Raw genomic sequence first — 25502 nt, forward strand, 5'->3', positions numbered from 1 at the left:
TAGAATCAAGAGGCCAGGAACAGGGATCTAAGCCACTTATTTTAGTGGAGATTTCCTAACTATCATGGACATGATCTAAAGGATGAAAAAGATTTTGGAGGCATTCTTTAAATGTATAGAGTGACATTTTAATTTGGATCAAAGGAATACTCATTTAGAAATGCCTAGTAGTATGAAAAGATCTTAGTAAGTAGGTTCTAAAAGGCAGCAAACAAAATGCCTACAGAGGATTAGGCTTCTCCCCTCCCTCATCATATTAGTAAGGTCTTTCTTTTACTTACCATCTTGTGCTGAATTAATGACTGCTGTGAGGCTGTAAGGTCCATCTCCTTTGTTGTTAAAGGCCTTAACTTTAACTTGGAATGCAGTAGATGGGCGCATGGTCTCATCTTTATGGACATAGCGGCCAGTATCTGGATTAGTAACTGTAACTTTTTTCCATTCTTCCCCATCAAAGGGCTTAAACGCCACAATGTAACCAAAATTGTTGCCGTAGTGGTATTCTCTTGACAAAGGCTACACAGAAATTGAAATGTTAAATAGGTTTAAGCAATACAGTTTAATAGGGGGAAAATTCAAAGCAAATAATAATAATGATATATAAGAAAGTATGTTCTTTGTAAAAATGTACTTTAAAAAAACATGTTCACAAGTTAGTGCTGCCTGAAAATGCCAAGGCAAAAACATGTTCAAACAAGTAATGACTTCACTTACCAAAGATGCTCTTCTTGGAATATCTCGGGCAGGGGGTGGGGCTCCTTCTCTGGGCCTTTTTACATTCAATTCCTTATCCCTAGGATGCTCTTCCATACAACAGAAGGCCCCTTCCCTCACTTTCTTGAGGTAAAAATCACTTACTTGTGGTCTTTCCTGGCTGTAGAATCTGCCATTTCAAGAGCCTTTCCATAATACCCCCATATCCCACCTCCCTGCTTTATTTTGTTCTCTTTAACATTACTATGATCCACACTACATATTTAACTTATTTATCCACGTCATTGTTCTCTCAATTACTAGAACATAAGTTTCATGAGGGAAGAGTTTCTGTGAATTTCATTTATATTTATCCCTAGGACCTAGAACAAAGCCTCAAGAAATATTTAATGAATGAGTAAATTAATTTATTTAGAGTTGAAAGGCAATGGTAAGAGAGTTATACAAGACTCTAGAAGATCTGTCTTATAATCAAACAGTGGGAACTGGTCAGAGGGAAAAAGAGAGAAAGTGAAGGAAGAGATGATGCTGCCCTCATCTGTAGGAGGCTGGCTGTGGGCCCCTGTCTGACACAATATTGAAGAAAGTGCTCTGTCTGGCATTATTTTCTGAGTTTCTTATAATTATACATGTCAACTGCCCAATAAAGTTCATGTCAGCTTTGACAATTCATTATTTATAAATAATGGCAAAGCTAGTTCTAGTAAATACTCATCATTTAGTCTTTTTAAAAAAGTCAAAAAGATAAATATGCAAATTGATATTTACTTTTTCACCGGAAATATCAAACTTAAGTTATCATGAGGAAAAACCTTGAAGTAAATATACCACAGTTGCTTGAATACACTTATGTTAAACATGATGGTATAGAAATGTAAATCGTAAAGCATGATTCCAAGAATGTACTAATTTGATTTTTTTTACATTATTAGAAAATATAATGTTTCTACAGTAGTTTAAACAATTTTCTTTTTGATAGTTATCTCCCTAGTTTTTGCAATTTAGAGTATACCAGAATCATTTACAGAATTTTCAAATCTTAATGAAAGTGGAAAAAAATTTGCGAACTAAAAAAAAAAAAAACTCAATAAAACTGGAAAAAAATTAATGATTCTCAGGCTGTATCACCAGAGACTTGATTTAAAATTTTTAGAAAAGGCTTTCTAATCATGAAATTTTGATAATATCCCCATCTTATTCTGAAACAGATACCCACTGAGTTAAAAAAAAATATTCAAGCCACATATAAAAGAGTAAAGTATTCTAATTTTCTTAATATCTGCACTTATATATGTTACATTGACACTAAAACTTACAAATTAAATAACTTGAGATTCAACATTTTATTTCTAAATCTTATTTAAGAATGTAAATTAAATGCCAAGAATAAAATATGACTACAGAGCACTGAGTGAAGTCAATTTTTGCTAAATATCCACTTACAGAAATCAATTTGATTTTTGCAAAGATTAAACCTGTTATTTTTTCTGCACTTCTCAAAAAATCCTTTGAAACCTAGTGTGCTCTTTGACTATCTGCAGTGACTAAACACTAAAAATATTTAATGGGTGCATGGAGCTATATCAACATGTTACCTAAGTAAATGTCACTGTGTCTAATTCAGACAAGCCTCTACTATCACAGCTTTCTCTGCCACAATATCTCTCACTTCAAATATCCAGCTGAAATGCAGTGTTTTTCAGACATTACAGTCTCTGATACAGAACTCCTCTATGGGTCATAAAAAATTAACAAAATGTTTTGGATGCTTTAATAACAAGTCCCTTGAGTGACTTCTGAGACAGATTTATCATAATAGATTACACTAGTGATCAAAGTAAGTTTCAAGTGCAAAAGCAAACTCCAATTTAAAAACGGGTGTTGAGGGTGTTTGGGTGGCTCGGATGGTCCGCTGAACCACCAACTCTTGACTTCAGTTCAGGCCATGATCTCAGGGTCGTGAGATGGAGCTGGCAATGGGCTCTGTGCTGGGCATGGAGCCAGCTTAAGATTCTCTCTCTCCCTCTACCCCTCCCTACCCCCGCCTCCTCCCTGCTCTTGCACACGCATGCATGTGTACTCTCTTTCTCTCTCTCTAAAAAAATAAAAACATGTGTTGATACAAAAGTTTTTTTTAACTAAGTCTTGGGGTTTGAATGTCCAGAGAAAATGCTATACATTAATATTGGGTTACCACACCACAGTGAGTTCAAGATATATCTGGAATTAGATAGCTGAATGTTTGTTTAATCTTTTAGACCAATGGATCCCTTAACATCCAGGATCTATTTTTGCATAGGAACTGCATATGAAGCCATAGTAAGCCAGGTAAAATCTGACATGCATTTAAGAAAAAAATAATTTCAGTAATCTATTCTTGTGCTTTGAGCATTGATTTTTTTTCTCTTTCTTTTCTTTTTTTTCCTTAAGTAAAGTTACATTTTGATAGAGGATTGTGAAATGAATAATTTCCACAGAAGAAAAGTCATTATGAGCTTGGCAGATACTCCAGAAATAGATGTCTATTAGAAGTGCAAGTTGGATAAAGCTTGCAGTTAAAATTTGTCTTTTGAAAATCAATTACAGATATCATGAAAATACATTGAAATGAAAATTAATACTGTCATATTCCATGCAAACAAAAATAATAAACATATTATATATAAAATATAATAATTAAAAGTAATAAAAATAATTAAATCTCAAGGAATCTTACAAAAAGAAAATTACATGCAAAATAATAGGTTTAAACATGCATTATACAAATTTTATGACTTTATATATAGAAGACTAGAAAGACCACCCCAAAATGTCAAATTGAGTGATTTCTAGGTTGTGTGATCATGGGTAATTTTTGTTTACTTTATACTTTAACATTGGAGCTATCAACAAAACTAACTTAAATAATTATTTTTACAAAAAAAAAAATAATACCACTGCAGTAGAAGTATTACCATAATAGAGGAAATAGTATCTTGACTCACTGATAATACATTATTACACTGATAATACATATTTAACTAATGTTAACTAGAAAAGGACTAACCCATCAGTTTAGTGTATTGGACAAAGCAATGCTGAAGAACATTCAGGTTCCTTTTGGATAAACATTTCCCAGTTGAATATCCAATTATTCTAATACCTTCCACTGCAAAGTTTTTCTTTGCTCCCAATGTATTGCTTTGGTGCCTTTTTGCAAATTAATTGTTTATGTGAGTGTGAGTCTATTTCTGGGCTCTCTACTTCATTGATATCAGTCCTTATGACAGTATCACATTGTCTTAATTGGTGTGGCTTTAGTAAATTTTGAATTCATAGTGTAAATCTTGCAACTTAGTTTTTTGTTTGTTTGTTTTTAAGTTTTATTAGCAGCAAACCAATAATATATAAAAGAACAATTGGCTTTAGAATATTGACCGGGTATCCTGCAACGTTTTAAATTGTGTTTATTAGCTCTTATAGTTGCTTATAGCTTCCCTAGAATTTTCTGCCCACACACTGTGGTCTTTATTTCATTTTCTTGCCCTATTTCACTGGCTAGGGCCTCCATTAACAACATTAAAAGGCGATATCTTTGCTCTATGTCCAAACTTAGAAGGAAAACATTTAGCTTGTCACCACTGAGCATTATTATTAACTGTAAATTTTTCATAAATATCTTTTATCAGGTGTAGGAAATTCCCTTCTATTTGTAGTTTACTTAGAATTTTTTTAAAAATCATGAATAAGTGTTAATTATGAATGAGGATATCTTGAGAAGATCCTATGGTTTCATTTCTTTATTCTGCCAATATGATGAGTAATATTGATTGATTTGTGAATGTGAAACTAACTTTGCATTTCTGGGCTAAACTACTTCATCGTAGTGTATCATTCTTTTAGTATTTTGTTGGCTTTAATTTGCCAACATTTTGTTAAGTTTTGTATCTGTGGTTATAAAGGGTATTCCTTTGTAATTTTCTTTTTTTTTTTTAAAGATTTTATTTATTTATTTGAGAGAGAGAATGAGAGAGAGGAAGGTCAGAGGGAGAAGCAGACTCCCTGCTGAGCAGGGAGCCCGATGCGGGACTCGATCCCGGGACTCCAGGATCATGACCTGAGCCAAAGGCAGTCGCTCAACCAACTGAGCCACCCAGGCGCCCCCCCCTTTTTTTTTTATTATGTTATGTTAATCACCATACGTTACATCATTAGTTTTTGATGTAGTGTTCCATGATTCACTGTTTGCGTATAACACCCAGTGCTCCATGCAGTATGTGTCCTCTTTAATACCCATCACCAGGAACACATCCCCCCATGCCCCTCCCCTCCAGAACCCTCAGTTTGTTTCTCAAGTCCATAGTCTCCCATGGTTCGTCTCCCCCTCCTATTTCCCCCCCTTCATTTTTCCCTTCCTGCTATCATCTTCTTCTTCTTTTTTTTTAACGTATAATTATTTGTTTCAGAGGTACAGGTCTGTGATTCAACAGTCTTACACAATTCACAGCACTCACCATAGTACATACCCTCCCCAATGTCTATCATCCAGCCACCCCATCTGTACCACCCCCACGACTCCAGCAACCCTCCTGAGATTAAGAATTCCTCATATCAGTGAGGTCATATGATATATCTCTTTCTCTGATTGACTTATTTCACTCAGCATAATACCCTCCAGTTCCATCCACGTCGTGCAAAAGGCAAGATTTCATTCCTTTTGGTGGCTGCATAATATTCCATTGTATATATATACCACTTCTTCTTTATCCATTCATCTGTCGATGGACATCTTGGCTCTTTCCACAGTTTGGCTATTGTGGACATTGCTGCTATAAACATCGGGGTGCACGTACCCCTTCGGATCCCTACATTTGTATCTTTGGGGTAAATACCCAGAAGTGCAATTGCTGGGTCGTATGGTAGCTCTATTTTCAACTTTTTGAGGAACCTCCATACTGTTTTTCAGAGTGGTGGCACCAGCTTGCATTCCCACCAACAGTGTAGGAGGGTTCCCCTTTCTCCCCATCCCTGCCAACATCTGTCATTTCCTGACTTGTTAATTTTAGCCATTCTGACTTGTCTGAGGTGGTATCTCATTGAGGTTTTGATTTGGACTTCCCTGATGCCGAGCGATGTTGAGCACTTTTCATGTGCCTGTTGACCATTTGGATGTCTTCTTTGGAAAAATATCTGTTCACGTCTTCCACCCATTTCTTGATTGGATCATTTGTTCTTTGGGTGTTGAATTTCCTAAGTTCTTTATAGATTTTGGATACTAGCCCTTTATCTGATGTGTCATTTGCAAATATCTTCTCCCATTCTGTCAGTTGTCTTTTGGTTTTGTTGACTGTTTCTTTTGCTCTGCAAAAGCTTTTTATCTTGATGAAGTCCCAATAGTTCATTTTTGCCCTTGCTTCCCTTGCCTTTGGTGATGTTTCTAGGAAGAAGTTGCTGCAGCTGAGGTTGAAGAGGTTGCTGCCTGTGTTCTCCTTTAGGATTTGGATGGACTCCTGTCTCACATTGAGGTCTTTCAACCATTTGGAGTCTATTTTTGTGTGTGGTGTAAGGAAATGGTCCAGTTTCATTCTTCTGCATGTGGCTGTCCAATTTTCCCAACACCATTTGTTGAAGAGACTTTTTTCCATTGGACACTCTTTCCTGCTTTGTCAAAGATTAGTTGACCATAGAGTTGAGGGTCCATTTCTGGGCTCTCTATTCTGTTCCATTGATCTATGTGTCTGTTTTTGTGCCAGGACCATACTGTCTTGATGATTACAGCTTTGTAATAGAGCTTGAAGTCCGGAATTGTGGTGCCACCAGCTTTGCTTTTCTTTTTCAACATTCCTCTTGCTATTAGGGGTCTTTTCTGGTTCCATACAAATTTTAGGATTATTTGCTCCATTTCTTTGAAAAAAGGGATGGTATTTTGATAGGGATTGCATTGAATGTGCAGATTGCTCTAGGTAGCATTGACATCTTCAAATATTTGTTCTTCCAGTGCATGAGCATGGAACATTTTTCCATTTCTTTGTGTCTTCCTCCATTCCTTTCATGAGTATTTTATAGTTTTCTGAGTACAGATTCTTTGCCTCTTTGGTTAGATTTATTCCTAGGTATCTTATGGTTTTGGGTGCAATTGTAAATGGGATCGACTCCTTAATTTCTCTTTCTTCTGTCTTGTTGTTGGTGTATAGGAATGCCAGTGATTTCTGTGCATTGATTTTATATCCTGCCACCTTACTGAATTCCTGTATGAGTTCTAGCAGTTTTGGGGAGGAGTCTTTTGTGTTTTCCACATAAAGTATCATATCATCTGCAAAGAGTGAGAGTTTGACTTCTTCTTTGCCGATTTGGATGTGTTTTATCTTTTTGTTGTCTGATTTCTGTGGCTAGGACTTCTAGTATTATGTTGAATAGCAGTGGTGATAGTGGACACCTGCCGTGTTCCTGACCTTAGGGGGAAAGCTCTCATTTTTCCCCAATGAGAATGATTTTCATTGTGGGTTTTTCATAGATGGCTTTTATGATATTGAGGTATGTACCCTCTATCCTATACTCTGAAGAGTTTTAATCAAGAAAGGATGCTGTACTTTGTCAAATGCTTTTTCTGCACCTGTAATTCTCCTTTTTGATGGGGTCTTTGTCTGGTTTTGGGATCAAGGTAAAGGTGCCCTCATAAAACGAGTTTGGAAGTTTTCCTTCCATTTCTATTTTTTGGAACAGTTTCAGAAGAATAGGTATTAATTCTTCTTGAAATGTTTGGTAGAATTCCCCTGGGAAGCCATCTGGCCCTGGGCTTTTGTTGGGAGATTTTTGATGACTGCTTCAATTTCCTTAGTGGTTATAGGTCTGTTCAGGTTTTCTATTTCATCCTGGTTCAGTTTTGGTAGTTGATACATCTCTAGGAATGCATCCATTTCTTCCAGATTATCTAATTTGCTGGCATAGAGTTGCTCATAATATGTTCTTATAATTGTTTGTATTTCTTTGGTGTTGGTTGTGATCTCTCCTCTTTCATTCATGATTTTATTTATTTAGGTCATTTCTCTTTTCTTTTTGATAAGTCTGGCCAGGTGTTTATCAATCTTGTTAATTCTTTCAAAGAACCAGCTCCCAGTTTCATTGATCTGTTCTACTGTTCTTTTGGTTTCTATTTCATTGATTTCTGCTCTGATCTTTATTATTTCTCTTCTCCTGCTGGGTTTAGGCTTTCTTTGCTGTTCTTTCTCCAGCTCCTTTAGGTGTAGGGTCAGATTGTGTATTTGAGACCCTTCTTGTTTCTTGAGAAAAGCTTGTATTGCTATATACTTTTCTCTTAGGACTGCCTTTGCTGCACCTCAAAGATTTTGAACAGTTGTGTTTTCATTTTCATTTGTTTCCATGAAATTTTTAGTTCTTCTTTAATTTCCTAGTTGACCCATTCATTCTTTAGTAGGATGCTTTTTAGCCTCCATGTATTTGAGTTCTTTCCGACATACCTCTTGTGATTGAGTTCTAGTTTCAAAGCATTCCCTGATAAAATGCAGGGGATGATCCCAATCTTTTGTGATTTGTGACCTAGGATATGATCTATTCTGGAGAATGTTCCATGGGCACTAGAGAAGAATGTGTATTCTGTTGCTTTGGGATAGAATGTTCTGAATGTATCTGTGAAGTCCATTTGGTCCAGTGTGTCATCTAAAGTCTTTATCTCCTTGTTGTTCCTTTGCTTAGATGATCTGTCCATTTCAGTGAGGTGGGTGTTAAAGACCCCCACTATTATTGTATTGTTGTCAATGTGTTTCTCTGCTTTTGTTATTAATTGCCTTATATAATTGGCTGCCCCCATGTTAGGGGCATAGACATTTACAATTATTAGATCTTCTTGTTGATAGACCCTTTAAGTAGGATATAGTGTCCTTCCTCATCTCTTAGTACAGTCTTTGGTTTAAAATCTAATTTGTCTGATATAAGGATTGCCACCCCAGCTTTCTTTTGGTGTCCATTAGCATGGTAAATGGTTTTCCACCCCCTCACTTTCAATCTGAGGGTGTCTTTGGGTCTAAAATGAGTCTCTTGCAGACAGCATATCGATGGGTCTTGTTTTTTTATCCAATCTGATAGCCTGTGTCTTTTGATTGGGGCATTTAGCCCATTTACATTCAGGGTAACTATTGAAAGATAGGAATTTAGTGCCATTAGTGCCTGTAAGGTGACTGTTACTGTATATTGTCTGTGTTCCTTTCTGGTCTATGTTGCTTTTAGGCTCTCTCTTTGCTTAGAGGACCCCTTTCAAGATTTCTTGTAGGGCCGGTTTTGTGTTTGCAAATTCCTTTAGTTTTTGTTTGTCCTGGAAGCTTTTGATCTTTCCTTCTATTTTCAATGACAGCCTAGTTGGATATAGTATTCTTGGCGGCATATTTTTCTCATTTAGTGCTCTGAATATATCCTGCCAGTCCTTTCTGGCCTGCCAGGTCTCTGTCGATAGGTCTGTTCCAATCTAATGTTTCTACCATTGTAGGTTACAGATCTCTTGTCCTGAGCTGCTTTCAGGATTTTCTCTTTGTCTCTGAGACTCGTAAGTTTTACTATTAGATGTCAGGCTATTGATCTATTTTTACTGATTTTGAGGGGGGTTCTCTGTGCCTCCTGGATTTTGATGCCTGTTTCCTTCCCCAAATTAGGGAAGTTCTCTGCTATAATTTGCTCCAATATACCTTCTGCCCCCCTCTCTCTTCTTTCTTCTTCTGGGATCCCAATTATTCTAATATTGTTTCATCTTATGGTATCACTTATCCCTCGAATTCTGCCCTCGTGATCCAGTAGTTGTTTATCTCTCTTTTTCTCAGCTTCGTTATTTTCCATCATTTGGTCTTCTGTACCACTAATTCTCTCTTCTGACTCATTTATCCTAGCAGTTAGAGCCTCCATTTTTTATTACACTTCATTAATAGCCTTTTTGATTTTGACTTGGTTAGATTTTAGTTCTTTTATTTCTCCAGAAAGGCTCTAATATCTTCCATGCTCTTTTCTAATGGAAAAGAACTAATCTTCCATTAGTTCTCTAATATCTTCCATGCTTTTTTCAAGCCCAGCTAGTATCTTCTTTTTTTTTTTTTTAAGATTTTATTTATTTATTTGAGACAGAGAGAATGAGATACAGAGAGCATGAGAGGGAAGAGGGTCAGAGGGAGAAGCAGACTCCCTGCTGAGCAGGGAGCCCGATGCGGGACTCGATCCCGGGACTCCAGGATCATGACCTGAGCCGAAGGCAGTCGCTTAACCAACTGAGCCACCCAGGCACCCAACCCCAGCTAGTATCTTTAAAATCATCATTCTGAACTCTAGTTCCGACATCTTACTAATGTCCATATTGATTAAGTCCCTGGCAGTCGGTACTGCCTCTTGTTCTTTTTTTTGAGGTGATTTTTTTCCATCTTGTCATTTTGTCCAGAGGAGAATAGATGAATGAGAGAACAAAATGCTAACATGGTAACAATGACCCCAGAAAAATATAAACTAAACAAATCAGAAGTGACCTGAAACCAGGAGAAAAGAAAGAAAAAGAAAGAAAAAGGAAAAAAAGAAAAGAAAAGAAAAAGATAAAAACAAACAAACAAACAAAAAAACAGAATATGATCATATATGATCAGGCTGGTGCATAGATCAGTGCCACACACTAGATTTTGGGCATATTTTGGTCTGTTAGAAGAAAGTGCCTCCCAAAATTTTAAAGAAAGAAAAACTTATATATGTACAAAAATAAGGGTTAATATGATGAAGAGATGGAATATGACTGTAAACATGAAAATTATAAAAGATTTTATAAAAGGAATTGATAAGATAAGAAGTTGGTTGAAAGAAGAAAGAAGAGGATTTAAAAAAAAAAAGGGAGAGAATGTGGTCAGGCAGGATACTAGAACAAAGCCATACACTAGAGAATTAGGGTTTATTTTGGTCTGTTAGAAGAAACTGTATCCCAAAATTTTAAGGAGAGAACAACTTACATAAATATACCAAAAATAAGGTTAACTACTATGAAGGGATAGAATATGACTTTAAAAATGAAAAATAAAAAAGATTTTTTAAAAAAGGAATTGATGAGATGTTGGTTGAAAAAGGGAAAAAGAAAAAGAAAGTTAAAAAAAATTAACTTTGAAAGACTAAAGAATCATGGGAAAAAAGCCATGACTTGTATGTGCAGTATTCCCCTAGCGCTGGAGTTCTGCTGTTCTCATTGATCGGTAAACTTGGTCTTGGCGGGCTGTTTTCGCTGATCTTCTGGGGGAGGGGCCTGTTGCCGTGGTTCCCAAATGTCTTTGCCAGAGGAGGAATTGCCCCTCCTTTGCTGGTCCAGGCTAAGTAATCTGCTCAGGTTTGCTCTCGGGAGCTTTTGTTCCTGCAAGCTTTCCGTACAGCTTTGGAGGACAAGAGTGAAAATGGCGGCCTCCCAATCTCTGCCCTGGAGGAGCCGAAAACTTGGGGCCCCACTCCTCAGTGCGCCCCCAGAGAAAAGCAGTCAGTCACTCCCGTCTCCCCGGTCTCCGGCTGCACTCCGTGCTCACCCGGCCTGTGACCGAGCGTTTCTATCTCTGGCTCATGACCCCTTGTGGAGTCTCCAAACCCAGCAGATCCCTGTGGTGTGCTCCTGTGCTGCTCCTGGGGTGGGGGGAAGGGGAGTCTCCCCAGATCTGCCACTTGTTGGGTCCCTGCTGGAGGAGCAGTGGCCCGACGTGCCATGGATCACGGTTATGGCAACCCCAAGCTGAGAGCCTGGGCCTCGGCTCCATCTCTGCAGCCAGCTTCCCCACTCCAATACCTGGGAGCTCTGGCACACTCAGGCACCCCCGGTCTTTCTGTGACCCCGAGGGTCCTGAGACCACACTGTCCCACGAGGGTTCCACCCCCCGCTTAGCCACCGGAGTGACGTCCCTCAGCGGAGCCGACTTCTAAAAGTTCCGATTTTGTGCTCTGCTGCTCTATCACTTGCCAGAAGCGGCTGACGGAGGCCCCGTCCCCCTCCATCTATCCTCCTGAATATCGCCTCGGATTCACTTCTCCGCATATCCTACCTTCCAGAAAGTGGTTGCTTTTCTGTTCAGAGAGTTGCTGCTATTCTTTTCTTCTATCTCCTGTTGAGTTCGTAGGTGTTCAGAATGGTTTGATCCCTATCTAGCTGAATTCCTGGGACTGGACGAAATTTAGGTCTCCTACTCCTCCACCATCTTGCTCCTCCCCCCCTTTGTAATTTTCTTTTAAAAAATAAATTTCATTAAAATCTTTAAAAAAAAAAAAAGGGGGTGCCTGGGTGGCTCAGTCATTAAGCACCTGCCTTCGGCTCAGGTCATGATCCCAGGGTCCTGGGATAGAGCCCCACATCGGGCTCCCCGCTCGGCGGGAAGCCTGCCTCTCCCCCCTCCACTCCCCCTGCCTGTGCTCCTCTCTCACTGTGTCTCTCTCTGTCAAATAAATAAATAAAATTTTTTAAAAAATAAAAAATAAAAAATAAATAAAAAATAAAATTCACATTTTACTTAAAATACATTGTAAAAAATTTGTTTCACCAAAAATAATACCAATGATTTTTATATTATTCCTATATAAGCCACAAAATTCCTACTTTTCTCCAGGTGATTCTTATAAATCAAGAAAAGGTAGTAGATATGGTAATGCAAAGAAAACAAATAGATAGCCAGTGTCCTTGGCCTCTGATTCTATCTTGACCATGAATAAAAGCGGTCAGTGTACACTCACTAGAAAGCTTTTGACTTAGTTAAGATATAGATCAACAAATGAATGTAAATAACAACCATATGTGGAATAAGAGTGGATTACTTTCCATTGAATCTTCAATTTCTCTTTATACTCACTTAATGGAGAAAAATATCTACATTGAAACCTCTGGTGAACTCACAGTTTCTTCTACTTGTTGATAATTTCCTTAATTGTCTATTAGAATTTTTCTTAGTATATTTAAACAAAACAAAACAAAAACAATTCACCCTGGACAATGTCTTTTGTTTCAGTTTATTTCAGGAAACAAAATGGATTTGAGATTAAGTGTAAGTAAAGCAGCCTATAATATATACAACTTATTAATACTTACCACCCATGTTATGGTCAGCTCTCTGTTGCTCCCCCCTCCACCTCCTACATCTGAAGGAGCCACATTTGGTGCTGAAACAAACGAACAAATGAAACAATGAAAAATTAGGTTATGTAATTTTTTTCTGGTTCTAGAGTTCTTATTCACTACAAAAACCATGAATTTTTTCTTTCACTGGGAAAGACAAGCTGTACACATGATCCGCTCAATTATAACAACAATGCCTCATAGTAACTGTAATATGTATATAATGTATTTTACTCCCAAGACAAACATTGATTCGGTGCCATAGGAAAGTGTGGGTTTTCTTCAGTAATGGGTAACAAAGCAAATTTGCCCTCCCCCCACACACATCTTTTTTTTTTTTTTTTTCCCTTTGTCCTTTCATTTAATATGATTTTGAAAGATTAGATCCACTTTGTTGGGAAAATATTTCACAGCTTTTACTTTTCAACACTATGACCTTCTAATAATTTACTGTTGTGGTATTAATTTTATGCTTTAACCTATAAATAACTGTTAAAGAGTGCCTGTCCACTAACATTGGATAATGTTACCCCAAAATATCTGGAAATATTAGAAATCTAATATTGTTTCTGGTACTCTCACTTCCAGTTCCTAAATCTCTTCTAGAATTTTGCCCCATCAGGGATGCCAACACTCCCACACTCCTATCTTCTCTAGCATCCTTCAGTTTTCAGTTATTCTATTGGATTCTACTCTGCAGTCTATCTTTAAAAATTATCTGTAATATTGCCTTCCACTTACCCTCCATGCCATCAAACACTTTCCTGTCACTGAACAGCAAAGAAGAACTGGTATATGGCTATTTTTTGTACTTCACTCTATAACTACTTTTTAACAACCCATAATCTGTTTTCTACTTCTTTATATTACTGAAATCACTCTCTCAAAAATCACACAATTGCTTCTAACTGCCAAGTCCAATGGCCTCTTCTTTGTTTTTCTCCAAGTTATTCTCTCTCCCTGAAAGTCCTTCAGGATAGTCACTATATCTTATCAGATTTGCATCCTGTATCTTACAGTATGCTGTGTCTTATTGGATTTGCATCTAACTGGAGTTGTACCAATAGATAAACATAGTTTGTCCTGCACTGGAGGCACTTAGAGATCAGCTACTCAGCTATACGGATGGTGTGTGTTTTTACATACAACTGTTGTGGCTCAGTCTGAGATATCACTCCCAGATCTGTTAACATTTTAAAGAACATATGAAAGATGAGTTATTCCTTGATTCCCCAGATCCTTCCCAATAGGAAATAGCCATGCCTTCCTCAGAGTGCTCAAAGCAATGCATCCATTTACTAAGCTGCAGAACCCAACAAATAATTGTGATTCAAAGATAAATACTTCACAACCTCCCCTATGTTAACCTAGTAATTTCTTTGTTGAATAAGGTACATTAATTGCAGAAACAAAAAAACATGCATGGTTTTCTTTATGTCTATAAACCATATGATGATTTCCATTTCCGATTAAGAGTTAATATGAATTTGAGAGATTTTATTTTACTATTCAACTGTTGCCACATAAGTGTCAGAAATAAAAATTGAGTGCACAGAGGTGTTAAAAGATAATTGTAACACTTTAGATAAAATACATATTGAAGGCTGGATATTAAAATAACTCTTGGAAACCCTTTAAACCCCATAACTCATATTCTGAAGTTAAAACTCTACATGCTACAAGAAACAAGAAACAAAGAACATGCTGTTTTATAATCAATGAATAAATCAAATTTTGTGCGTTTAACTCTAAATACAAGTATTTTGGTCACAGGCAAATAATTAAAAAAAATAAGTAGAATAATTTATTACACTGTAATTTGTTGAATCAAATATTGCTTTCATCAGGTCAAGTATTATTTGCCAAAACATTTCACTGTTATCCTTTTCATTATAATCAATATTAGCCTCTTTATTTAGAACAGAGCTAAAAATGGAATATGTTTATGTTAGATTGAATTTTTTTCCATTTCATAATGTTTATTTTAAGCTCTTTTAACAGGCTTTAATAAGTCGAGACTGACTTGCTCTTCAAAGATTATTCACTGAGCTCATAATGCTAAAATAAAAGGCAGTAATGAAGGTACTGTACCTCTTAATAGAGTGTTTTGTATCTTAGGCTAATTATTGACTTAATGTCCTCCATTTAGCTTTGAATGTTCAGTTGTAGCTTTGGCAGTTATGGGACTTTTTTTCACAGGTGGAATTGAAATATAACCTACATATCTGACAAGAATCTGAGCACCTAGATGCTCTATATTTGCATTCAGCCTTGTATGAACAGGAAGACTTGGGCAAATCATGATTCCTTTCAGGGAAGTAAATCACTCTAAGCACAAGGCAGCTTATTCAACTTTGGGATCCAAAGTAATTTAACAGTGAACAAACTAAACTTTCTTTTAACTATAAATCATTTAAAAGATTTTAATAAGTTATTTAGGAAAAATACAAAATTATTGAATTAATCATGAATAAACAATATTTAACTGTGAAAGGTTAAAAATAGTGAGTTTTTATATTTATCCTTCTGCCATGAGTTCAGTCTAAGTGATTCCCTAATGAGGTTTAGAAGAGTGCCTCTGTATTTCAATCACAGAACTAAAAATTATTTAAAAAGAAAATTAAGCCAACGTCACAATTATTCTTTCAGTTTATAAAAACAAAGCCAATTTTACTTTTAGATTTGAAAGCTTAGGTAATTTGCATATAAGTACCTATTTGAGCTTTGGATTTTTATTTAACAGTATAGAAATGGGTTTACAACAAATCCTAAACTGTGAATATCATGGAGTATTTGAAGACAGGCCCCTGACCCAAAATAAACTGTTCACTACTTAGTTTTTGTTAATTATTACTTAACTTGTAGAGCCATTTTTACAGAAATAAAGTTACCATGAATGTAACTTTCCATTTTAATTTGCATCAAAATTTCATTGTGATTTAAAACCAAATTTTTATGAAGAGATTCAAATGGTTATAAATGTAATGCTCTAGAATCTAGAATACCAAAGGAATTGAAGTATAGATTAACATCTTAGATCTGCTTTTATTCTATTTTTAAATATATATTCTTTCTGATTAGCTGTTAGCAAAATCAAATGAACTGCATAATACTTGGATATTCAAATGAGAGGAGTTGTTTGTAACCCTATGATCTCCTGTTCTGCTGGTGGAACAGATTGCTAACATTCCTGATGCATCTACCATGTTAAACTGATGTTCTTTCCATAGTAGGTAAAAACAATACAGGGTCCGAGATAGTTCATAAAAATATTAACGTCTTAGGCTCTTATCAAGCTGAAATTGTAGGCCTGTTTATTAATCTAGGCTTTGATCTTAAACAGGAATTTTAAACGGGTGGTAGAGTAAATCTGTTAACTGCTCAACAGAATGGTAATCTAAGAATAAGTCATCTGAGGAAATGCTGACAGAAAAGACTGCTACAAACTGAAGTAATCATAATGCACAGTAGAATTATTATGATATTATTATTATGAAGAACTCAAACCAAACACACACTATTTGTTTAAATTAAGGAAAAGAATTAAAACTTCCTAGTGTCGCCCTCTCAGTGTACGAAAAACAAAAGCATCTAAGGCACATGTGAAATTTATTTTCAAATAAAACAAATTACAATTGATAATGGGTTCTTCTAAATCACAATGTGCAAATATCACTGTGGCTTTGATAGCGGCTTCTCTTTTCATCCTCCTCTATTAACTTCCAACTGCCAGAGCCACCGTATTACCCTTCTTGCTCCTCCCTTTTCCTTCTACAAATAATTTTGTAGCCACTGAAGATCACAACATAAATGGAATCTGATTCCAGGCCTAAAGATGCATTTTCTTTAATACAGCAACTGTAAATATGTACAACCAGTTTTAATTCAATGTGTTAAATATCCCTAATTTGTGAAAGTTTGCTGAATGAATGAAGAAGCCCAGCTTAATAAAAGACTCATCTAGAACACAGAAATGATTTTTACGTACCACACCTAACTGGATACTCAGATCAGCACTTTGAAATAAGTATACAGAGAAGCAGCTTTATCCTCTTTTGACAGGTGAAGCAAATGAATCCCAAAAGAAGTTACTTAGCTAGCCAGGTCACACTGTTCACATGGAGAGAAGCCATAGCTTTAACACAGGCCTCCTCGTGGCTGAAAAATCTACTTTTTGCTACTTTTAAAAAAGATTTATCTCTTTTATTACTAATGATAGCAACTAAATTTAACAGTACCTTGCTAGCTACAAAATATGCTCTTAGCACCATTTCTCACCTTTATCAAATATAATTTAAAAAATTAAAAATAAAACTAAATAAAAGAGCAGAATAGCTTCATTAGAAAGGAAATTAAAGCTCTATACAAAGGATGAAAGTGCCGATTCTTGTATCATTTTTTTTTTCTCTTTTCCTTCTTAGGTTAAACCTGCATCAATAAATGCCAAAGCTTTCAAAACAAACCCAAATGCACCATTTTAGGATATCAACTCACCAAGTGCACCTGCAGATCCATTAGCTATGGGGGTATGTCTTATAATGACACATTACTTTGAAGGATGCTTTTGTTATCTCTTTCTTACAGTCAAAATTAAATGGGCTACAATGAATGACAAACACATCTTCTAATTCTTCATTTGGGACCATCCATTTTATAATGCACTTGTCTGAATCCAAAGAATATATGCAACTGTGCAATGCGATCTTAACATTAAGTAATTGGACAGATAAGGGCATGTGCTGCATTAGATAATGTTGTGTCTTTCAATCAGCATAATGAGGTGCAGGGGCAACCTTTCCATCAAATGGGAACCAGGCTTTATCCCACATAACATATGCTGGCATCTCTTACAGAGTTGTTATAATGGTACATGACAAGACAAACATCCCCTTGTTTTGAAAAAGTATTTTTATTTTTTTGTAAGAATGAACAATGTGTCTAATTTTATGCATTTTAAATTTTCAAAAAGCAGGATGAAAAGAAAAACAACATTTAGAGATATTCTGTTGAATTTTATTAGAGTAAATATATAAAATTCTTCCTCTAAGATGATTAGAAATTACATGAAATTACGATTCTCTAGGCTTATAAAAAAATGGAAATATATTGCCAAATGAGGTGATCAATTACAGAGTAGACAATATTTTCTTATAAGCATATTAAAGTTTAAAATGAGAATTAGAAGAATCATAAATAAATTTTATTCAGCAAATATTATGCACTAGATAGTACTAACTACTCTCCTTACATTTTTTAATCATAAAAAATAATATCATAGAATAAATGATTTCCATTTAGAAATGAGAAAACTAAGGCTCAGAGAGGTTAAATAATCTGCCTCTAATCCAAGGTTTTAAATGATGGCACCAAAATTTTACTGAAATAGTAAAATAGTGTTCTCAACTTCAATACAGTCCTTTTAGAAAGTGTTTTAGGAGCAGAGCTTTTAGAATTAGAAAGTCCTGGATTTGAACCCCAGCTCTGCTTCACATTAGCTAGGCTGTAATCTTAACTTCCTTGTCTGTAAAATTAGGGATAACAATACCAGTTTCATGAAGTTATTGTGGGAATTAAGTGGAGCAATGCAAATAGAAAGCTTAGCACTGTGTCATAATATATAGCAGGGGCTGAAATGCTGGTAGCTATAAAAGTTGATTAATATAAGACCCTACAATTTTTCTTATGAAAGATTAATGAATGTGTTAGAGGTTATGGGAGTTATTTTTTCACAATAGAAATGAATGAATCATCTCATTATATCACTAGAGGGCTGTACCTTGCATTGGGACCAAGACTGTTATCACTTTGTAGGTCTGTTTGTTTGTTTTGGCTCTGAAGGCTCTCAAAGGAAGTTATTTTCTAAGCACACTAGAGAATTCATTCATTTACAAAATACCATTGGAGCAAATACAACGTAAAAGGCAATGCTTAAGAAAGGTGATGCCAAAAATTTATTGGTTGAAAGAAATAATCCAACAAAAAACAAGTTTTTCCCAGCATTTCTAAGGGTAAGAAGACCCTGAGGTTGAAAAGTCTTCACAGTTACATACAAACAGTTGGTGATAAGTATATCAAAAGGATCCTGATCTTCTAAATATGATATTAAATATAAATTATATTCATAGGCTGAGATTCAAAAATCAGATTGAATCTTTCTCTTAGACACTTCTTGTTGTTATTCCTAAAAACATATTTAATCATTTCTACTTTGAGATTAAAAAAAAAAAGATCTTGAAATAATTCTTTCCAGATGATCAAGCTATGTATACCAGATCAGTCACTTTCCGAGATTAAATAATTAAGATATTGTTTGTATCAGAATTCCTAGGAGAGGGGAAGGTCTACATCTATCACCAATGCCAGAAAAAGTATCCTCCCTCTCCTATGAAGAATTTTGTACTTCAAAAAATGTGTTCAGATTAAGTTTTAGTTCTATATCATGTTAGTTAAGAAATAATGGCAAGTTAATCAAGCTCAATGAGATTTATTTATTTATTTAAAAGATTTTATTTATTTATTTGAGAGTGAGAAGGAGAGAGCATGAGAGGGGGAGGGTCAGAGGGAGAAGCAGGCTCCCTGCCGAGCAGGGAGCCCGATGCGGGACTCGATCCCGGGACTCCAGGATCACGACCTGAGCCGAAGGCAGTCGCTTAACCGACTGAGCCACCCAGGCGCCCCAAGCTCAATGAAATTTAAAAAGAGCCTATAGGGCGCCTGGGTGGCTCAGTCGGTTAAGCGTCGGACTTCGGTCGGCACTGGTAATGATCTCGAGTCCCACATTGGGCTCCCTGTTCTGCAGGGAGACTGATTCTCCCTCTGCCTCTCTCTCTCTCTCTGTGTCTCATGAATAAATGAATAAAATCTTTAAAAAATAAAAATAAAAAAGACCTATATTTCAGTTATAATTTTTTAACTGAAATAAGTTTACTGAGGCATAAATTTAATCATTTAATTTTATTTTTGCAATTTTATTTTGAAAATGAATACTTGTTAAATCAAGTGCAAGATCTCTCAGCATGAAATTATGTGGTTAAAACCACCAGTCAGATCACGCCCGTGTTCCTTTTTATTTTTGGCTTTCAAGAAAGGGCAACTGTGTTCAGTCCATCATACTGAAGTTTCTATTAAAAACATAAGCGGGGGCGCCTGGGTGGCTCAGTCGTTAAGTGTCTGCCTTCGGCTCAGACCCTCCCTCCTGGGATCCTGGGATCGAGTCCCGATTCGGGCTCCCTGCTCCGCAGGAAGCCTGCTTCTCCCTCCCCCACTCCCTCTGCCTGTGTTCCCTCTCTCACTGTGTCTCTCTCTGTCAAATAAATAAATAAAAACTTAAAAAAAAAAAAAAGTAAGTGGCTCTAGGGACTAATAATAAAAACCAAACACAAGAATCCTGGCTATCTGGTATCTGTGTTCTGTAGAGCTTCAACTTATATTACCTCCCTATCCTAATGAGATTCTATGAGGTGAGAAAAAAGTAACAGTTGTGTTTATTTCGTGGGTGGATATACCAAAACAAAACAAAAAAATATTATTTAGTCATATCTAGTTCCATAGTTAAGGATGAAATCTAAACTTCTACTAGAACACTAATAAACTTTTATATAAATAGGCATTTCGAGAGTCCTGCTTGAGATACCACTTGTAAGAGAGAAAGCTCAATATATGAGAAGTGTCAAACAGATCTGGATTTGAACTGAGTCTTGCAAGTAGTTACATTCACTCAACACTATTTACTGTCTGTGAGTCTACTGCCCATTAATAAGCATTGAATTGTATTACCTACTTTAAAATATTATTATAGGAATTAACTGAAATATGTGTGAATCAGTACTGTGATCAGTACTTCAGGATTTATTTTCTCCCTTTATTACAGAATAATGATTTGTATCTGGTAAATAATGCAGTAAACTACATGGAAATTTAAGAGAGTTTATTGATGGCAGTTCTGTGAATAACTTGGCTTTAAAAACTAAGACATAGTTCATCATTCTATTTAGATGTTAGGCCAAGAAATTGAAGAAGCCAGAAATGTGGATTAGTGATATTAAGATATCATAGCAGAATTTTAACAGCAGTCTGTCATCCTTTTAAAATCTTTTCTTCCAAATAAAGCACTGAACTTTGGCAAGGCATAATAAAAATAAACTCAGAGATCCTACAAAACATTTTCTTTTTCATAGACAAGGAATAATAAAAAAGAGCTATTATTAGAATCAGAACAATATTTTTGCCTGGTAATGCAGGGGAAAAGGAAAATAGAGCTGAGTACTTCTCCTACTAAAGACTATTTAAATGGACTTGGTATTTAGCATAAAAACGTGAATCTAAACTGGAAGAACATCCAAGGCTGAGCAGTGATAAAAGAGCATAGTTAGAGTCCCACCTCATATTAAAAGAACACATTACAGCTATTACTCAGAAATGCTATGACTCCCCAAGTGGTATAGATCTGAGAAGTTCTCATCCCATTCTCTCTACTCCCTACTCAACTTATCCTCCCTGACCATAGCCCACGGCCACTCAGTTATAAACATCTTTGAGTGACATGCAAAATTGTGAACCTTCTAAATCCAGGATCTGCTTAATTAAGAATCTGCCTGGTTAAGATTCAGAATTTACATGAAAGTTTATATTCTAAATACCAACTTCATTTTAGGGGTCCCTAGTGGAATATGTAGTGATTTCTATTTACCTCTTTCCTTATATTAATTATGTAAAAATATTCTTAAACTTCATATTTCCTTTTTTTTTAAATTTTTTACTGTCTTGACACAGAGTACACACACCTGTGTGAAATACATATACACATTTTTTAGATGAATCACTTACCTCAGAGCATGATTTATTTTGAAATACATTCAGCTATATATTAAAGTGGCACTGTATTTATAAACCTTTTAAATTTTAAAAAGTTTCTTCAACATACCAGCACCATCTGTTTTAATTTTGTTTGATGGTATACTGGGTTCTCCTATACCCAAAGTATTGGTTGCTACCACACGAAATTCATACTCCATCCATGGGATTAAATCCACTGCTCTTGCTGCCTCCATATTTCCTTCAATGATTGGGGGATCTAAACAAAATGAATATTAAACAGAGAATATTAGTTGGATAACATCAATTTTATAATCCCCCATTTTTATTTTATTATTTTGAGAAAATGGCACATATTCCATTGAGTTGAAATAAAAATACAAACTAGAAATGACAAAATGTTAAGTTCAAGGGAGTAAGCAGAGAGATCATAAATAAATAATAAACTAGAAAAAGTGATATGCATATGAATCATCTATTTCATAAACCTAAGGTCAGAGAGTGAAATTCTACACTTCTATCAAGCTCCCAGGTCATGCTTTTGCTACTAATCCCTGGGCTCCACCTTGAATAGCAAGAAGCTATATTCTCAAGGTAGAATCTAGAAAGACACTGAGGCAAGTGTATAATTGGGGCACTTAAAAATTTTATGGACTGCCACTGATGTTGCATATGGGTAGTCAATGATTTATTACTAGTGTACCTATATGTTTATACCCTTTTTTAGTTGGTTTTGTACACTTTTACCCAAATTATTTGGGGCAATGATAATAAAATGATAGTTTATTAAGATTTATTAAGTACTTCTCATAATTCATGCTTCTAAGTAATAAAAAGATTACAAATTATGGGTAGGATATGATCCAAGATTGCTTATTGCATTGAGATATGATAAAACATACAACGAAGGCAGAACTATCCAGTATTTTAAGCTCTCTTAAAATATTTCCACGTGTTTTTAATAACTAATCTACACATACATATGCGTGTAAATACTTGTACATCACTTATTTGGAAAGTTTTTTCCTTCAGGCTTGTCTATGACTCATCATCTCATTTAGGGAATTTTTTTCTGTCAATGCAGACCATGAATATCTAGCTTTTCAAGGTGCTGTACCCGTCTCCACAATAAATGCTAAGGGTCCTAGTGTCCAGTTTCTGCCTTTGAACAAAACAAAACAAAACATATTGAGTATTAACCTGATGGTTATTCTACCTGTGTGCCTCACACCATGCCATGCCTCACCCTACCACAATTTTAATTCTCCTGGACACAAATTTTGCCATCTTTTCTTTTATTTCGTTATGAACTTGTTCTCTACATTTGACATATATTTTTTACTTTCTGATTAAAAGTTAGGCTTTACCTTCTCATGTTTTGATTCTGCCTATTTCCTATTTTTTCCACCCTTCCCTCACACCAAATCAGAATTTGCCTTACTTCATATACCAAGGGACTTCTTTTAGGCAGTTGGGGGAAGGAAGGTGAAGTTTTAGTTTGTAAAGGGCTCTTCGTAAAGAAGGGAAAAATACAGCTGGATGTTGTGACACTGGGTAGGGTGGTCCCTCTTCCCTTCTAGAGACCTTCAAATAATTTTGAGCCTCCTATGAGAAGATAAGCTTTTATAATAATGGGTTGAATTGTGCCTACCAAAAAGTTTTATCTATGCCCAAATTACTAGAACCTGTGAATGCAACCTATTGGAAAAAATAGCTTTTGTATAAACTTTCAAGTTTAAGACTGGAATTATGTTAAGGATCTTGGGTTAAGATCATGCTGGATTATCTAGATGAGCCCTTAATCCAGTGACAAGTGTCCTTATAAGAGAAACACAGAGGGGAGAAATACGTAGAACAGGAAGCTGCAATGTGACCACAACACTTCAACTTCTGCCTCTGTGGTCACAAGCCAAGGAATATCTGGAGCCACCATAAGCTGGGAGAGGTAAGGAATGAATTGTTCCCTACAGCCTTTGGAGAGGGTGCAGACTTGCCAACATCTTGATTCTGGATTCTGGCCTCCAGAACTATGAGAGACTAAATTTCTGTTGTTTTAAGCAACCAACTTGTTACAGCAGCCCTAGGAAACTAATATAGGGTTTTAAAATCAGAAGTTGATGAAACTATTTATGAGTTTGTGATCTTATAAGTTTGGAGGCCTAAGTAAAAACATACAGTAGAAGGCTCAAGGAGGTAGTCCAATCTCTCCCCTCTTTCCTATGCTGCAAAATCCCAGCATCGTTTAAATGCCTGAAGAATGGAAATGTTGGAAGCACTCCAACAAGTCAAGCACTCTCTTGACAAGGGTATGGTATTCTCATGATGGTCAAGGCTACCCCAGGCTTTTTCAAGTAGCTAGGCAGTCAACAGATATGGGCAAGTGTAGGTTGGGTCAAAACAAGAAGAACCAGATGGGTGTGCAGTAGAAGCTACAGCTGATAGATTGATTTTTGAGCACATGTGAGGATCCAATAGGAAAATACCCCCAAATAAATGGAAGATCAGGTGTATGTTCAAAGACTAGAAAATCATTAACTGACCACAGAAAATATTTGGAGGAATGATGAAAGGTAAAGAAGGAAAAGTCAACGGGGCTCCTTTTGTGGTGGGCTTTGGATTGCAGATGAGGTTGTCAGTCCCTTGATTTTAATGACTGAGATGAAGAAAGGAAGAATAAGCAAAAAGCCTTGGAGTCACTACCATTAGGTAAATACCAGTAGGAAACCATTGGCTCAGGGATGCAAACAACTCTCTCAGAAGGGGAAACAAGAAGTGGATGGTAGAGAGATGGACTTCTAGAACGTACCTTCTGAATAGTTAGGAAATAATTTGATACCTGTAAGTTAAGGATAACATTCTCTACCAGGATTGCTAAAGGCATGAAAAGTGCTCTTTTTAGAATAAAACCAATTATAATCATTCCTCTTAATATACATTAACATCAGAACTTATGAGAATATAAATATCCAAAACAAACATGTTTTGGTATATATTTATAATACCCCTTAAAGAAAACCATCTATGTAAGAAGTAGGAATAACTTAGCAAAAAAAATGACTAACATTTTCATTTTAGAAAAATGTATCTAGAATTAGAAGTGGCTCTTCTATCTGGCCTGTTTTCCTTCCTCCAGATTGAGGCAGGACATTTGAACACCACATAATGAGAACAAGATTTAAAGCTTGATTTCTCTTTTACTGTTGCCCAGCTCCAATCTCGATGCAGGCATCCCACACTAAAAATATTTCTTCTGCTTCCCCGCCTTGTTTGTTCATTTGTGGACATACACATGTTTCTTCTACTTCTTATTTTGGAACTTCTCTGGGCCTAGTATACCTAGCATAGTGTTTTGCAAATAGTACTACTTATTAAATATTTGTAACAAATATAAATAATGTATAAATACAAAAGTTATGCTTATTTAGAGTAGACAATGTCTCAATGCAAGAAGTACAGCCTTGTGTATAACAATCACTTTACTGATTGATTACTAACAATCTCTGAATCATATAGGCTACTGGTGAAAGACAAAGAGGGCATTCCTTTACCTTGCCCCACCACAAAATAGCCAACACTCTATGGCTCTTATGCCTATATTCAGCCCATAAATTATCTTATCAGAAAATACACCTTATCTCAATCCACTTAATCCCTTTCCTACTCTAACTGTGAGTTGATCCTTTCTCCCCCACTGCTACTGTTCTACCTCTATTATACATTTTTGTTTGTTTTATTTGGGCCTTAAATATCCTTATAAATGGATTTTTAGCCCATGCCATCTTCCCCCTACTCCTTCAGTCCTGGGAGGAACTATTGGATATGCTTTATTTTTCTAAAACCACCTACATAGAGAGTTTGGGAGCAGAGTTCAGCTTTGCTTTGG

General features: G+C 36.0%; 1 protein-coding gene across 3 annotated transcripts in view; it reads right to left on the reverse strand.

The window, feature by feature from the left end:
* Positions 1-25502, reverse strand: part of CNTN1 (contactin 1) — a 359783-nt gene that overhangs the window by 49154 nt on the left and 285127 nt on the right. For all 3 annotated transcript variants that reach the window (XM_045873624.3, XM_045873625.3, XM_045873626.3), the window contains 3 exons: positions 21729-21878; positions 12779-12849; positions 282-516 (listed from right to left, as the gene is read on the reverse strand). In XM_045873624.3, the coding sequence (XP_045729580.1) occupies positions 282-516; positions 12779-12849; positions 21729-21878 (456 nt within the window). The remainder of the gene's footprint in view (positions 1-281; positions 517-12778; positions 12850-21728; positions 21879-25502) is intronic.

The sequence above is a fragment of the Mirounga angustirostris genome, unplaced genomic scaffold, assembly GCF_029215605.1.
Source record: "Mirounga angustirostris isolate CCGP_5_RB_7025 unplaced genomic scaffold, mMirAng1.0.hap1 SCAF_5, whole genome shotgun sequence".
NCBI classification, from domain to species: Eukaryota; Metazoa; Chordata; class Mammalia; order Carnivora; family Phocidae; genus Mirounga; species Mirounga angustirostris.